This window comes from Drosophila albomicans, chromosome 2R, assembly GCF_009650485.2.
Source record: "Drosophila albomicans strain 15112-1751.03 chromosome 2R, ASM965048v2, whole genome shotgun sequence".
Taxonomy (NCBI): Eukaryota; Metazoa; Arthropoda; class Insecta; order Diptera; family Drosophilidae; genus Drosophila; species Drosophila albomicans.
This window is the reverse complement of record NC_047631.2, coordinates 13,456,646-13,474,387: the sequence shown is the minus strand read 5'-3', so window position 1 is coordinate 13,474,387 and position 17,742 is coordinate 13,456,646. Positions and strand designations below refer to the sequence as shown.

At 34.7% G+C, this 17,742-nt stretch overlaps 1 protein-coding gene and 1 long non-coding RNA gene across 3 annotated transcripts; both read right to left on the bottom strand.

The window, feature by feature from the left end:
* Positions 1–3,629: 3,629 nt before the first annotated feature.
* On the bottom strand, positions 3,630–4,587 carry LOC127565839 (uncharacterized). Its single transcript, XR_007955234.1, has 3 exons — positions 4,528–4,587; positions 3,775–4,089; positions 3,630–3,716 (listed from the first exon to the last, which is right to left on the bottom strand). It is a non-coding gene; the product is annotated as an uncharacterized LOC127565839 (long non-coding RNA).
* A 3,109-nt stretch (positions 4,588–7,696) lies between these two features.
* On the bottom strand, positions 7,697–8,356 carry LOC127565835 (uncharacterized). 2 transcript variants are annotated; one of them, XR_007955229.1, is made up of 3 exons: positions 8,315–8,356; positions 7,941–8,258; positions 7,697–7,884 (listed from the first exon to the last, which is right to left on the bottom strand). XR_007955229.1 is itself a non-coding variant. In XM_052006505.1 (2 exons), exons 1-2 carry the CDS (start codon positions 8,157–8,159, stop codon positions 7,729–7,731), a joined length of 375 nt encoding a protein of 124 aa, XP_051862465.1. In that variant the 5' UTR covers positions 8,160–8,275; the 3' UTR covers positions 7,702–7,728. The 2 variants fall into 2 exon arrangements, 1 of the variants encoding a protein (XP_051862465.1); XM_052006505.1 differs by lacking the exon at positions 8,315–8,356 and having other exon boundaries at positions 7,702–7,884; positions 7,941–8,275.
* Between the last annotated feature and the right edge of the window lie 9,386 nt (positions 8,357–17,742).

The window sequence follows — 17,742 nt, the reverse complement described above, 5'->3', positions numbered from 1 at the left end:
TTATAATGTACACAATCATTTCATATCAGAATTGAATTCTGCATACCACGTAAGGACATGTGTGATTGATATTCGAGCTGGGTCTAAAAATGTCGTAAACTATCTTTACAAATGGATGGTTATTTTTCTTTAAAAATGAGCATACATCGAAGTGGACGTCTATTAGCCACGGCTTATAACCATTTGCTTTCTTTAGCAACTGGGCATGAACTTCCATATTGTATACAGGATAAAGAATAGTTGAATATGCGTTCAAATCTACTCTTTTCCTATTTATTGCTTTCAAGCGACAACTGTGTATTATAACCCACGATAGATTTGTCGATTGACACTCCACATTTTTAAATTTAATACTGATGGCATCCTACAATATTCGAATTATTAATTGATGACGAATACTGTTTAAGTCATGAAAATACTTACACTATGAATGTATTTATTAAAAGGTATTTGAAGAATGAGCGTAACAATTAAAATGTTCCACATATTGTTGTTACTCGATGTGAACTGAATGAATTCATTTTGTTTGGTATTGTCCATTTTAAATTATGAATAGCGATTTAATGATTATTATAAATACAATCAAAGCATATTCGTACGATAAAAGCCATTCTGACGATTGAATGGTTATATCTGTTATCTGTTCATGTGAAATGGACGTGACATAATATACATATATAACATATAATTGGAATAGTAATTAGATCATTTAAAAAATGATATGACATGTTAAATACGAATTTATAGTCTACTTCACGCAGTCTCTATTTAAATAGTGAATAAGGTAAACAAACCGGACGAGTTATTATAGTTCTTTCATAAAAATGTAAAACGATTTCAGTAGTTTTAACATAGTATATACAAACTTCAATTTATATTCATCATTACATATTTTTATACCCGCTACCCATAGGGTAGAAGGGTATTATAACTTTGTGCCGGCAGGAAATGTATGTAACAGGTATAAGGAGGCATCTCCGACCCTATAAAGTATATATATTCTTGATCAGCGTCAACAGCCGAGACGATATAGCCATGTCCGTCTGTCCGTCCGTCCGTCTGTCCGTCTGTCCGGATGAACACCTAGATCTCAAAGACTATAAGATATAGAGCAAACAGCATTTGTTATGTTTGCACGCAGATCAAGTTTGTTTCAAATTTTTGCCACGCCCCCTTCCGCCTCCGCAAATAAAAAAAATGGAATAACAAGCGTAATTTTAAAGCTAGAGTTACGAATTATATATGGTATATACAATAATAACTATAGTAGTTATGATTCTGGAAAATTTGATTGCGATCAGATAAAAATTGTGGAAGTTATTAAAGAAATACTTTTGTATTCGCCTACTTACTAGGGCTCTTAGTTGCTTTGGCCGATAATTTGGTCCATTGTGCCGTCTATGGTATATTTTGAATGGTGTACTAAATTGATATACCAAACATACCATTTGGTATATTTTTAGTATTTATTAGTGTTTTCGGTATATTTTGAAAATAATACCGCAATATTTTGCCTTTATTAAAAATGGGTAGCGGGTATCTCACAGTCAAGCACACTCGACTGAAACTTTCTTACTTGTTATATATTGATATTTGAAAATCTATATCTATAAAAGAAAGTCTTGTTAATTACACTATTTATAACTCAAGAACGGCTTTACCGATTTGGCTGAAAATTGGTGAGGAGGTAGCTTAGAGCCAAGAGAAGGACATAGACTACCTCTTAAGTAGATATATTATTAAAACAGGGGTGCTCAAAATCGTCTTACGACAGAGCCCTTACTAACACAAATACAAGAAAGGGTGCACATATTCAGTGACGTTTTTGTGTTGGTTTGCAGCTGTGCACTGAGAGAAAGCAAAACTTTTTTTGCTAACGAATTCATAACACATTTTACTGATATATGTAACAAGCTGAAAAAACTGCTGCTGTCGGGTAATATCATAGATATACACATGTATATACCAAATATATTATTCTATACTTATTTTTGTTCGATATATTAAATCGGAATACTTTTTAGAATAATTTAGAATAAAAACTAAATATTTTTTATGTAACATATATTGCTGATTAGCACAACATACAAATAGATAAAATAGAATATATAGAACAAGTTTTTACAGTACAGTTAAAAATTAATAATAAATACAGAATATAATCGAAATAACAGTTTTTTTTTTTTTTTAATTATTAAAGATCTTCAATAAATTCAACATGGTAGTTTGTATACACTTTGGCTACCTTATTTATGGTCCAATTAACTATGATCGAATACTCGCCTGTTGGCATCGGTAGTGGCAGCCGCTCAGTTGTCAGATACGAATCTTTAATTATAATGGGACCCTAGTGAATAAAACTTTTATTAAAACGACAATCTTGCATATATTTTCTGCCTTACACTTACCATAAAAGGACATGTATAGTTAATATTGGAACGATCTTTAAACAAATTGTAAAACATTTTTATAACTGGATTGTTGTTCCTTTTGAAAAACTGACAGACATCAGTTTTTACATCGATTAACCAGGGCTTAAAACCATTGGCCTTCTTCTGCATTTGAACTCTTAATTTGACCTCGTTAGCAGGCCGAAGTAAACTCCCATTGAAGTTCAATACAGTTATATACCTCTTGATTGCCTTCAAACGACATTCATGAAGCACAAATATTTTATTGTCCGTCTCGCATATAGCATTTGTCCAACGGATAATAGTTGCTTCCTGAAAACACATCTTTCAGTAACACTTTTGAACTTACATAAATTTTGATAATTACACTGTTGAAAGGGGTAACAACTAAAAATATTGAAATTATGCGCGTGATATCCATATTGCAATAGAGTAAACAATAAACTTGATTTCGTGTAGCTTTTTCCTATTTGTAATACGAAAAATACTATTGTACATTCTATTAAATTGTAATTATAATGATTTTATAATTGATTTTAAAGTTGTTTATGATTTTGTAATTGTGTAGTAATCAATGAGCCAACAAAGTAATAACAATCCAATTTTGCATAATCAATTACATGAACAGTACTTTGTATTTCAAGGCTGAAAATACAATAGACTTTTAGAAAGCTGATACACAAAGTAAATATGCATCGGATAGTTTGCTCTACAGAATACAAATCATTCATTATTTTTATGGTATATTAATTTTGTATAATTCAAAATTAATACCGCACTATTTCGCTTTTATTCAAAATGGTGTGTATCTCATAAGGTGTGTAGTACCTCATAGTAAAGCACACTCGACTGTAACTTTCTTACTTGTTTAATGAAGTATTATATTATTATTAATGAATTAATTGATAATCTCTTTCATGTCGACTGCTATCACAAACCTATTAATGATAATTCGCTAAAACATTATTTTTATAAATAAACCACAAGTCTATTTATATAAATATTTTTGTATAAATAGAAATAAAAATAAAGTTAATGCATTTACAGTTTAAGCTGAGCACACATAAATAGTATTTATTTACAAAATTTTCAAAATATAGACATGAAAAAAAGTAGTGCAAATAATTAAAGAACTCACTTAGCCACTCTTTATTATAGATCCTCAATAAACTCAATATAAAAGTTTGTATACACTTTCGATATCTGATTAAAAGTCCAGTTTATGGCGATAGAATATTCACCTGTTGGCATCGGCAGCGGTATCCGCTCAGTTGTCAAATATAAGTCTTTAACTATTATTGGACCCTTGTAAATACAACCTTATTTGTAAGAGTTTTGGAATCTATTTATTTTATTTACTTACCACAAAGGGACATGTATGGTTAATATTTGAATGATCCTTGAACACATTATATATTAATTTAATAACGGGATTGTTATTCTTTTTAAGAAAAAGGCAGACGTCAGCTCTTATATCATATAGCCAAGGCTTAAACCCATTCTCTTTTTTTTTTAGTTGATATCTTATTTTCATATCGTTAACAGGATGAAGTAATGTGCCATTGAAGTTCATTACAGTTATGTATCTCTTTATTGCCTTCAAGCGACATTCATGCAGCACAAATATTTTATTGTCCGTCTCGCATATCACATTTGTAAATCGAATAATAGCTGCTTCCTGAAAACACATCTGTCAGTATCCATTTTAAACCTTAATTATTAAATTTACATTATAAAAAGCAAAGTGGAATGCACCAAACACTATATATATAACAAGTATTTGTGTGATATTCATCTTGTTATATAGTCAATACTAGAATTGATTGATTGCTGTTCTTTCGTTTTAAAATAGTTAAAATAAGTATAGTTTATTAAAATGCGAGACCACACTGTCAGCTGGTTTGTGCGGTCACATCTGCTACATCTGCCATCAACAGTAATAATAATGATTTTTTAATTGTTGTTAAAGTAATTTATAATTTTATGATTGGGTAAGCACACAAAAATACACAAAACACAATTTATATTATTTATACAGTACTTTGTATTTAAAGGTTAACAAATAAGAGCTAATAAATTGAACAACAGATGATAATTGGATTTTCTGTATACTTACAAATAAAATCGTGTGGTCTTTCATTGAAAAATTAATGGATATTAATTTTAATTCTTGATTTTATACCATATACATTAGTAGTAATGAATTTTTATACCCATAGGGTAGAAGGGTATTATAACTTTGTGCCGACAGGAAATGTATGTAACAGGTAGAAGGAGGCATCTCCGACCCAATAAAGTATATATATTCTTGATCGGCGTCAACAGCCGAGATGATCTAGCCATGTCCGTCTGTCCGTATGAACACCTAGATCTCAGAGACTATAAGAGATATAGCTATAATTTTTTTCCAACAGCATTTTGTTTGCACGCAGATCAAGTTTGTTTTAAATTTTTGCCACGCCCACTTTTGCCCCCGCCAAACAAAAAAATCGAATAACAAGCGTAATTTTAAAGCTAGAGTTGCGAATAGTAGTTATGATTCCTGAAAATTTGGTTGCGATCAGATAAAAATTGTCGAAGTTATTAAAGAAATACTTTTGTATGGGGAAAAACGCCCACTTATTAGGTGTCTTAGTTACTTTGGCTGACAATCTGGTATATTGTGCCATCTATGGTATATTTTGAATGCGGTACTATATCGATATACCAAATATACCATATTTGTAGTATTATTTAGTATTTTCGGTATATTTTGAAAATAATACCGCAATATTTTGCCTTTATTAAAAATGGGTAGCGGGTATCTCACAGTCGAGCACACTCGACTGTAACTTTCTTACTTGTTAATTATAGACAGATAGACAGACCAACATACTTTGTTTCGACTGTTGACGTTGATGAAGAATGAACACATATTATGGGGTCAAAATTAACTTTTGAAGTATTTATTGATCCTCTTTGTATTCGAAATATAAATTCAAATATGACGTCATTTTATTATCAAAGTTCCAAGTGGAGAGTAAGCCATATTCTCCTGTTGGCATCGGCACAGGAATTGATTGTGGCTTAAGATATAAGCCAGTTACAATAATAGACCCCTGTAGAATATTTTAATTAATCAAAATATTACGATTTAACGTGAGTTATACTTACCCGATAAGGACAACTATGATTAAGATTCGAAAAGTCTTTAAAAATGTTAAAAACTATTTTAATTATTGGATTATTGCGTTTTCTTTGAAATTCGCATGCATCAACAGTAACATTGTATAGCCATGGTTTGTAGCCATTGGCCTTTTTGACTATTTGAACATTGACTTTCACATCACATAGTTCGTATAGTATAGTAGCATCATAGTTGAAGATATACTTGTTCCTTTTCATTGCACGCAAACGACATATATTAACCACATATCTGCTTACATTACTTGATTTACAAAATACATTTGTAAACCTTACGGCAGCAGATTCCTGAAAAATATTGTAATCATTTTTTATTTCTTTTTTTTTTAATTATTTAACTTACTGTGCTAAAATATTCATTAGAAATGACCAGCAAAATAGCAACAAATAGAACAGTAAAGTGCATGTTGCTTATTCACAGCTTTAGTCGTATTTACCGCAGCATTTTTGTCAATATTATAAAAATAATTAATATAGTTTTATTTAATAGTTTCAAATAATATTTTTTTAATGATTTTAAAATTGTGGTTTGATTTAAGGAAATGGGATTTTGGATTTTTATTTACCTTTTGTATTCAAAATTCATGGTGTACAAATGTGATTTTAATTACATTTACAAATCGATTATAATGTGATCATTCAGACAATGGTATACACAGTTTGATTGTATGGACGTCAAATATTATACTCGCACAAAATATTGGCAATGGCCGAAAAGTGTGTTATGTTTCTTACTCCCGCTAAACATGGAGTACAACTTATTACTTTATGCCCACAGTAAATGTAAGTAACAGACAGAAGGAGGCACATTCGACCCTATAAAGTACATATATATATTCTTGATCAGCGTCGAGACAATATTGTCACGTCCATCTGTCAGCATGGCTGTCTGTCTGTGAGTTTTAGATATCAAAGACTATTATAAAGCTATATTTTTTACTTATTTAGGTTGCGCGCAGATCAAATATGTTATAGATATTTGCCACTTCGCACAGTGGGCGATTTGGTCTCGCTAGCGGCATTTAATTAATAACTTCTATACTAAAATAGATGTCTTCAGAAGGTTTTTTTTCACTAATCTGAGAAAAGTCATAGATTTTTTAAGTTAAAAATAAATTTTTTTTACATAATTTTTTTATTTTTTTTTTAATTTAAAAAAAAATTTGTTAAATATAAAATTTTGTTTTACTTTTATTTTTTTTAAACTTCTATTAACAAATTTCGTATATAAACTTTTTCTAAAAAATGATGGGATGATGGAAAAAAATGGGATAACTTCTGAGTGCAATATATAAAAAAGATCCCTTTTTGGTACTAACACTGTTCCTAAAAAGTACCATAGTTTGAAGGCTAGCAGATAATAGCAGTTCATATTACACATTTTGGACGCCACTGATTCACACTTTCGGCTAATAAAAGAGTTAGACTGAATCCACTTGAATCCAGTAAGTTCGACTTCACGAAAGACAGGTGTACGCTAATCCGGACTCGTTGTTAATACACTGAATTACCACTATGTTTTATGAGCTACACATTTATAGACCGGTCACAAACATTGATTTTTATTGTAATACATACCTTGAAGATAATAAAAAGCCAAACTTTTAAAAAATTCAATAAAAATTGTAAATTTCCGAGGAACTCAATATCAATAGAATTTTCTAGAGCTCTTTGCAAAATCATATGGTGAGTTTGACCGTTCACAGCTGATGATCAGTTGATCGTAGAGCTTTTAAAACGCTTTGATAAATCTAATCAAAGCATCTGTTGTCGACTTGTGAAAAAATATCAACGCTTTTTAAATTTCAAAATTTGAATTAAATGCCGCTAGCGAGACCAAATCTCCCACTGTGCTTCGCCCCCACATGAATCAGAAAAAAAAATATATATTGTAATTGTAAAGCTAGAGTTTTGATTTCTGAAAATTTGATTGCGATTAGATAAAAATGGTTGGAGTTATTTAAGTTGTAATTTATGTATGTACCAAAATACGCCGATGCTGTCGAGGTATAGTTACTTAGGCTGAAAAAGCTAGTTATATTCGAGCAATGAAGCTCACTTAGTTGTTTTAAACTCATTTGCAATATTATTATTTTCGTAAAATATTTTTTGTAATACAGATTTCCATAATAATTTAAATTGCATCTTCTTTGAATTCGAAATATAAATTCACAGTCGAAATAGTTTTGTTATCAAAATTCCATGTTGTAAGTAACCCATACTCGCCGGTGGGCAACGGAATGGGAATTAATTGTGGCTTAAGATATAAGCCATATAAATGTACAGAATCCTGTAGAATATTTAGAATTAATGATAGAATAACGATTGGATTTGAGTTATACTTACCCTATATGGGCAAGGGTGATTAAGGTTCGAATAGTTTTTAAAAATGTTAAATACCATTTTAATCATTGGATTGTTGCGTCGTCTTTGAAATTCGCAGGCGTCAACAGTAATATTGTATAGCCACGGTTTATAGCCATTTGCCCGTTTGACCATTTGAACATTAACCTTCACATTATATAATTCATACAGCAAAGTAGCATCATAGTTGAAGACGTACATATTCCTTTTTACTGCACGTATACGGCAAACATTAACCACAAATCTGCTCAGATTACTAGATTTACAATAAACATTTGTAAACCTTACGGCAACTGATTCCTAGAACACAATGTATTCATTTCATAATATATATTTTTAATAATTTTTGAACTTACTATGCCAATATATTGATTAAAAAATATCAGTATAATAGCAAATAATATCACACTAAAGTGCATGTTGTTTATTCACAGCTTTAAACGTATTAAACATGAACACAATTTCATTTCAAAAAGTCACTTTTTAAGTTTAATTGCGATGCCGTTAATGAAAATTGTTTTGTACTGTGTTTGCGTTTTATATATCTTCATAAGTAGTTTTAAATTTGCAATGTCAGTTTATAGTATAAATGTGATTTTAATTGCACTTGTAAATAGAAAATTAAATAGTTAACAGTTTGTTTTTTACGGACTTGAGATTCGATATTCGCATAAAATGGATAAAAATAGTAAGTTCTTGTTTACTTTTTGGGAGTGCTATGTACATATTTAAAAAAACTTATGAAAAATTCTTCATTCTCATAAATACCTGATAATTTTGATTGCAAAACTAAATCTTGTGATTCTGGTACAGTTGTGTGCATAAAAAACACATCTTTAATATATCCTTAATGGCATCAGAGATTGACATAGAGCATGCAAATGGCGTGCGTTTTTCTTTCATCCTATACGTTTCTTTTTTGCAGCCATCCATTGAAAGCAATTGAAGTAGAAATGCCTCAAATCATGTTCCACATGACAAACAGGACTAATGTGGTGGCCATCAGGATGCTATCGCTTGATATTCTGCTCCTATATGTGCTGCGTAGACTTGTGTGCTTGGCAAACTTCACGACATTTTTTCGCCAAGCAAATAAGCCCCAACCCCAACCCCGACTCCAACCCTTTAATGAAACACCAAACGGTTGACACGACAACCAACAGTGGCTGCAAAAAAATCTGCAAACTTTAAAGCAAACAACAGGCAGACACAACGCTACCCCCGGGGGCGACAATTCTCAAAATGCGTTTGACAAAATGACATCCACCCGACCCGTTGTGGCCCCTTGGTCACCCCCCGCTCCTAAGCCGAGCCCATTGATTGCCTGTTAGACGGGCAAAGAAAAGTTCTGGTTATGGTTAGCCTGCTGCTGGTGAATGGTGCCCTCAATCCTCTGTGTCCTCCGTCCTCTATTCTCTGCCCTCTACCCTCTGCCCTCTGTCGTGGTGCCTGATGTTTGGCGGTCGTCTGCGTGCTTCACGGTTTATTGGTTCCATTTCGCATGTGTGTTTCTCCGTCCACCATCAAGCTAATTTGCAAATAATATCAGTGTGTGCGAGTGTGTGTGTGTGTGCGTTGCTGGCATGTAAATTTCCCCTAGAAAGGGTTCCATCTCAGCCAGCCCTCTATTGACGTCGATGACGCAGCTCGGCTGTTTGTTCGGTTTGGCGGTTTGCTTTCAAATATTCTGAAATTAGATTTTAAAATCCTTTTTGCGTGCAGCTTTTTGTCCGTTTTATTTACTTTTGCAAATTAAGGTCACAATTGTGCGTTGGCTTTTAAGGCAATTGTTTGCCCCCAAATGGCCTTACCTTTGCTTTGCTTTGAAGATCTTCCTCGATGATGTCTTTCAGCTCACGTGTCTCAACTTGAGTCGCAGTGCAAATATGTAACAAATTTGCCGATGTTTTTGTTCGCAAATCTTTTGATTTTTCAAGCGGTTTAAGTTGGCATACTACGATGGACTATATATGAACTGTTACTATCTGCCTTTGATTGCTGCCACTCGTAGAACTTGCCACATGCCACGCACAGATACACAGATACGAAAGTAGAACGTTTTATGCAAATGACGCGCTGCCTTGTTGATAAGAAACGTTGCAGGTAAGAGAACAATTGATTATGATTATGATTGAGTGGCGCGCAAAAGTCAATAACAATAACAATAACATAATGTAGACACTGATACTACAGCTGCCAACAAAAGCCAAAGCCAACAATGGACTCAAGGGGAATGGGCAACGCAATCCCAGCTTCAATTCCGTGGCGGAAACTCAGCACAGCACTTAAAATTAATGGAAAAGTATAGCCAACAACAAACACACACAGCACAGCAGAGCATACACAACAAAATGAAACTTAAATAATAAATAAAAAGCATTGAAGCTCAAGTGAAACTCACAATGCTTAACTTGCTGCCCAGTCAAACTCAGACTTTCTCTCTTCGGCTTCGAGTTCCTTTTGCTCCTTCCGCGTCTCTGTCGAAGCGTAAAATATTATGTCATTATCAAGGCAACGCAATAAATTTCACTGGACGCGCTTTAGTCAAATTTCAATACAATAAAAAAAAACTGTTTGAATTTACAATTAGCTGGGGAATGAGACAGAAGTTTGAGTGGCGTTGTTGCTATGGAGTGTGTGAGTGTGTCAATTGATAAAGTGAATATTGCAGTGTCCTGTCGCGTTTCGCTTCTCTCATTTCTTTTTTTTCAGTTCACAGGGCACTGACGAGTGCCACTCAAGGCAAAAAAGGACCACCGCGGTGTTATTATCTTGGATTTGGCATGCGTTGCGCCTGGCATCTAATTACATTGACAGGACTTACCACACCGGAGCAGGAGCAGTGCAGGATATTCAAATGCGCGACGCTGTGAGTGACACCCGTTGCCTTGGCCCCACAAAACTGATGACGAAATGGCCCTGGAAACAGTTGCCATTTGGCGAGCTGCGGACGAGTGTTACAAGTCATTAAGCTGCTGTAATTGCCGGCCAGATAACTTCTATCTATCTGGCAGAAAACTGTCCCAATAACCATAAATATGAAGTTGGATTCAGCCGCACCCCCCGATGTTTTTATTGCTCTGGTGGGCTGCACCGACTTTCACTTGATTTGCCATTTCTTGGACACTCAATTCACATATGAATTGTTTATAGACTTCATCTACCATTCAAGTATGCCTTTCTCCTCTCCTACGCATATCCGACTTTCATAAAGGAAATGACATTTCTTTACGGCACTTTTCGCAACATTTCGCCGACTGACATACATATATCACCTTTTCCTTGACGCTTAACGTTCCACATTTCCGCTTTTGGTTTTTCCCCTTCACTGCTCCTTCAACTATGTTGTTTGGCTTGTGGTATAAGTCGATTATATGCGGAAATGAAAACCCATAAAAATCCTTTCCTACGGTGATTAGTTAACATATTTTTCGTCGCACTTTCGTCCCAAAAAAAAAAAAAAATGCTGTGTGTGGGGTTCCATATTTTGGGTTTCTGGACAAGGGAAACAATTATTTATGAGAAATATTATTTATTATTTATTATTGTTGGACTTTTGGGTATTCGTTTGTGCATGAACTTGAGACCAAAATTGTTGTAGCGTGTGGTTGAGGCCCATTAAACTTGTGAGTGGTCTGTCATTTATGAGTTATGCATATTAAAAGAGGGATGCTACGTAGACTCGTATGAATTACTTATTTGTTTACTTGTTAACTCTACAATTGACATTTAAAATTGGTATTTGAGGCGGTCAAAAAAAAAAAAAAATATTGAAGATAAACGATTTAAAATGAGCAAGCAATTGTGACTTAGTTCTCCAACTACAATTTGGCAAAACGGAAGAAACACTTTAATCAACAGTAAACAAGGAAGAAAGCTACAGTTGAGTGTGCTCGACTGTGATATACCCGCTACCCATTTTGAATAAAAGAAAAATATTGCGGTATCATTTTTAAAATATATTAATAATACTACAAAATATCGATATAGTACCACTTTCAAAATATACCATAGCCTGTACAATATACCAGTGTTTCATACGGACAGACAGACAGACAGACATGGCTAAATCGTCTCGGCTGTTGATGCTGATCAAGAATATATAGACTTTATAGAGCCGGAGAAGCCTCCTTCTATATGTTACATACATTACCTGCCGCCACAAAGTTATAATACCCTTCTACCCTATGTGTAGCGCGTATAAAAATGCTGCATGCGCCGTCAAAACGAATTCGCAGCGACAGCGGTGCGAATAAATCGCGGGGCGAATAAATCGCGATTGTGGTATCCAAAAAGTACTACAAATTATACCACATGGTATAGTATATCTATAAAGTACCACATTCATAATATACCATAGACGCCATAATGTACCAGATTGTCGGCCAAAGCAACTCAGACCTCTAGTAAGTTGGCGTTTTTGCACATACAGCAGAATTTCTTTAATAACTTCCACTTTTTATCTGATCGCAACCCAATTCAGGAATTATAAATACTATTGTTGTAGCTTTAAAATACACTTGTATTCGATTTTTTTTGATTTGTTTGGGAGTGGGCGCGGCAAAAATTTGAAACAAACTTGATCTGCGTGCAAACATAACAAATTATAGCTCTATCTCTTATAGTCTCTGAGATCCAGTGTTTCATACTGACGGACGGACAGATACACAGACAGACAGACGGACATCGTCTCGGCTATTGATGCTGATCAAGAATATATATACTTTATAGGGTTATGTTACATATTATACATAAGTTACATACATTTCCTGCCGGCACAAAGTTATAATACTCTTCTTCTTCTAGCGGGTATAAAAATACCATATATGTTACATTTAACCATTTTATAAAGAAGGTGCTAATAATTGTGGCTTATACTTAATCCAATTATATATTTGCTAGCATAGATAGAAAACCATAAAAAATTGTAAAATACTTATATAAATATATAAGCTCAATTTATATACCATTAAAATTAAGATCTTTTTTGTTTAGGCCTTCCATAATAATTTAAGATTTGCTAAAAAGTTAATGTATCAATAACTGAAATGTAAATACAGAGTATACAAAAATTAAAAATGTAAGAACTATTTTTATTTAAGCCTTCAATTTCAAATTTAAATTTACCTTAAATTTAATGAGCCGCAAGCTGTAACGACAACTCAATTTTGTATGGAATATTTTTCATTTTAACAATATCAATTACGTGTACCGACATATTTTGCATATTACGGCAACAAATTGTTTTATAATTTAGGTCAGATTCAGTGAGTTCATCCGTGAAACAAGCAAGTACCAAGCACAGTTGCAGCCGGCAAAGACAGCGTTGACAAATAATTGAAATCAATCAAATTGCTTAAGGACATCCCCTCAGCTTGAGGCTGGGAAAAAAGGTTGCCAACCAACTAATCAAAATTCAATTTGTGTCGCCAACGTAGCATAGATGACAACACGGCCGCTAAAATCATTAAAAATCAAAATTCGCAAATGATGCGCATAATGGACTCGGCAGCCGCTCAACATGAGTTTCCCATGCAATCAAGCGTCCAGGATCAGCTGCCTGAGCAGAAAGCGATGTTGTGTGCCACTTTTCGGTTGATGGGTTCATTCGGTGAAAATTGAAATATCGCTGGGCATTTGTTGCTGCCAGAAATGTTTGCAAACATGTAACCCGCGCTCACAGTTGTTATTGTGGCAACGAAGCGTATCAATAAATCCATTTAAAATTGCGTGCTGGCCGCGTGTGCTGCGAGTTGAGTCGAGTTGAGTCGAGTGTTTGTCATTTCAGGCCGCACACATAATGCAATGGGAATTATGGCTGCTTAGTAGTGAGTGCGCCGACAAAAATTGCAAATAAATTGGCAACGACAGCGAAACAATAGCGCCAAAAAGACATCAGCAACTGACATCGATATCGCGATATACTCCCGTCTACCTCCTGTGACAACCCTCGTCGGGGCTCATAGGTAAGTAAGCAAGTAAACTACTAATACCATTTGCCGCTGGCTGACTGAAACAGTCACAATATTTGTCAGCCAATAATCCGCAGCCAACAACCCTCCAGCAGCTCAATTTAAAATGCAAAATCAAAGTAAATCAATTTCATTTGCAAAAACACAGAGCTGAGCACGTACTGCATGATAAGACGTCCAATAAATCACATTTGCGAAATTTTTACTTTGATTTTCTTTTTTCTTGCCAGCCAAAAATTATGCGCATATGCGACAGGACACTAAGCGAAGGCGACAGACAGGAGGACACATGCGATGTCGCCTTGGATATTGTAATTTGTGCGAAATCCTCAAAAATCCAACGCATTTATCACAAATATGCGCCCATAAATCAGCATACATCCAGACCAAAGGCAAATACTATATCTTCTGGTGGGTGAATATGGAGAATTTCCTTTGAGGGTTGGGGAAACTTGCCACTTAAGTTGGCACAGTTTCCATCCAGCGTATCTTTGTTCATGGCCATAAAACGCGCATCGTCGCAACGGGCGCGTCTAATTTGCACATTTTCACTATTTTAATGTTTTGCCGCCGATTTTTTAATGTCGTTATTTATGCGGTCTGTTTATGATTTTATGCGCTTTCTATGCAAATCACACACGCACACTCAGTAGATCGTAAACTAAAGGTGACGTCATTTATCACACTCCAAATTTATGCAAAAGTTGCCACTTAAAGTTGGAGTATTTTTTAACAATGTATCTAATAGATACAGTAGCATGCGATTGTTCTTTGATGATGATATATGGTTTATTGCAATTAAAATTACTATTTAAATGATACAACAACTATTTATTTATTGCTAGGAATAAATTACACAATACAAAACATGCATAGTTTTAAAGTGTTTTCCTTTAGGGAATTAATGCTGTTATCTTCATCGACAGATTAAATAACTTAAATTATTTAAAGAAGTGAGTATGGAAACAATAAGTACACCTCAATTTTCTACTTTAACGATTTAATAATGGAACTAAAGAAAAACAATATTCATCATGTAAGAATTATTTAATAAATACAACAATGCAATGTAATTAATAATTAATATTTTATTTGAGCAAACGAATTTCTTTTAAAAATGCGAAATTAATTTTAATGCTCAATAAAGAGTACAATCCAATTACGAAACATATTACAAATAAAGCGAAGTAAGTAAATATAAAGATTTTTAATGCGTCATTATAATATTGAACTAAGAAACGAACTAGTTTTTAAATCCGTGAGCTTGTCTCAACTTGATACTTTAACTGAACTCATAGAATTGATTTTATAAATCGATTTGACATATTTCTAACTTAAGTTAAGATATTTAAGTATTATTTTCATTCATTTAATGGAAAAATTAACTTCAATATTCTTAATTCTGAATAATGTAATGTAGTATATAACAATGCACTTTTCTAAAAAACAACGAAATTGCACTTTACTGTCGTATAAATTCTTATAATAAATCCATCTCTAGAGAGCACACAATTTTGAGTAACTTTCAGCAAATGCTCTTTAAGTAGCTGTCAACGATTCACAGGGGACACGAAGGCGACAGTTCAATGGCCACTTTTGCATTCAACCCGTTTTTAGTGTCGTTAAGCAAATGCTTTTTAATAATTTAAGCGAGAGGGCATGCAAAGAGAGAGCCCAACTATCTACATATCGATGAGTATTTGTATTTACGACTCCCCCGTCATGTTGTCAATAACAATTTCGCAATGGCGACAACCCCTTCGCCAAGCACCAGCGACCAAAGACCAAAACCAAATCCAAATCCAAGTCCAAGTTCAGAACCAACTGTAGACGACGCAACAAATCGCTGCAAATTACATTCATAAAATTTTATCACCCAATATCGGAAATGGATTCGTTGTTGTTGCTGCTGCTGCTGTCGCTCTGACCCCAGACTAATGGACAACGTATGACCGCGCAACAGTCAACAAAGAGCTTGCCACATCTTGAGGCAGCTGTGTGCATGTCATTTGCAGTCATTCAAGCAGACCATCAAAGTAGTTGCAACAATTGCGAGTGAAATCACAAAAAATAATAATAATAATAGTAATAAAAATAAAAGGGTTGCAGCTTTAAGGCCATAAGCAGTCATAATTTCATTATCATGAAGTGTCAAATGCGTCCTGCAAAACGGATTCCATTATGGAAATGGCCTCTCAAATGGGCACTTTGTGTGCGCATTCTTTTTTTCGGGGGAATAAATTCGGATTAGGGATCATTGCGAACCCCACGGCAAAGTGACGTCAAGTCAAACGCGTTTAATTACTTTGAATTATTTGACTAATTTGGCTGCAATATTGCGTTGCCAGGGCGATGATTCATTTTGGGCCAGTTGGCCAAAAGCGCGGAGAACCAGTCAATCATGCCAACTGTTGCCATCAGTCAAGTTCAAATTCAATCCGTTTGTCGTCACCAAGCCAACCATCAGCAAACAGGACATCAGCAAATGGAAGGGTGCATTGGATTATATAGAAACCCTTGAGGGGGTGTAGAACAACGTCTCAAGTTGACGCAAAGTCTTGCTTACTTGGTCAGCGCCCAAAGGCAGTTGCGGTCAGTGAAGGGATAAGCAGCATTCTAACCGAAGCCCAATTGGACTTTGTGTAACCACAAAACGGCTTTTAGTCTTCGAGTGTGTTTATTTCCGCCCTGAAGGAAGAGATTTTCGATTAATCAGCCACTGAATTCAAATAAATGCTTACTGCATGTGGCACAACTCGACGATGGACACTCTGTGGATTTTCCATTTAATTGCAACACTCGAAGGGCTTCAACAAAATTACGACTTTCAATCAAAGCAATTTAAGTAACAAGAGAAAAAATATAAAAATACAAATCATAAAGACCATCAAAAGCATAACCAGCAAACACTTGAAGCACTTAACTGACCCCTCTGTATTTGCCACAACTTTTCCAACAATAAATTATCAAAATTTGTGGCATAAATCACATACGACCGTCGACGACTTTTCACTTTTCAATATTTGTTCAATGGGGGGGAAAACTCTCTGTGTGTGTGTGTTTGATTTGTTTGGCATATTGAAGTGGTCAAGCGTGCATCGAAGGCATCGAGGAGGCGGTTGTGACAAGCGTGCCATGTAAGTGGGCGTAACCCTGCCATCTTGTGGGCGTAAAGTTAATTGATTAACGACACGCAGAAGCAGTGCTTGAAAAGTGTGCCAACCCAAGCTGAAGGAAACCCCAAGAATGTGCGATTGTCAGCCGAAGTAACAAATTGAAGACGCACAATGTTTAGGCCTTGATTTAGCGACCATTGTCCAGACTTGGGTTCTAAATGATGACCATAACCGGGCTCTTTTGTTGTGAATTGATTGGAATTTTATGAGCGTTTACCTGCTGTGGCTTCCCTCACACTCCACTCTCTCTTCATTCCCTCTCTCTTGGGCAGCATGTGGAGCGAACTTTATGAGCACTTTGGCTGTGATATTTATGCGTTTAATAAGCAACATGACAGGCTGAAAATGTCATGAGTCGCCTGTCATTCAACAGTGTAACAACTGCCAGCCGCAGGATACTCGTATGATGAGCCGCCCTTCGCACAGGATGCGCTTGATTACTTGACATTTTGCATGGTGGATATGCCAGCGTATTAATGAACGAAATAAATTTAATTTTGGCAATTAATGTACTGAGCAAAGACGTCAGCAAGTTTCTGGCAACCTCCCCCGCAATCTGTAGCTTTATGTTTATCATTATTGACTCATGAGTACTCTCTGCACACACTCACACTCACTCACACTCACATTCACTTG

Bases quoted from the DNA above. Each gene is read 5' to 3' on its own strand.
- LOC127565835 (XM_052006505.1), bottom strand. From the start codon at position 8,159: ATGTACGTCTTCAACTATGATGCTACTTTGCTGTATGAATTATATAAT. The intron at 7,885-7,940 runs GTAAGTATAACT...AATATTCTACAG, and splicing joins ATCACCCTTGCCCATATAGG to GATTCTGTACATTTATATGG.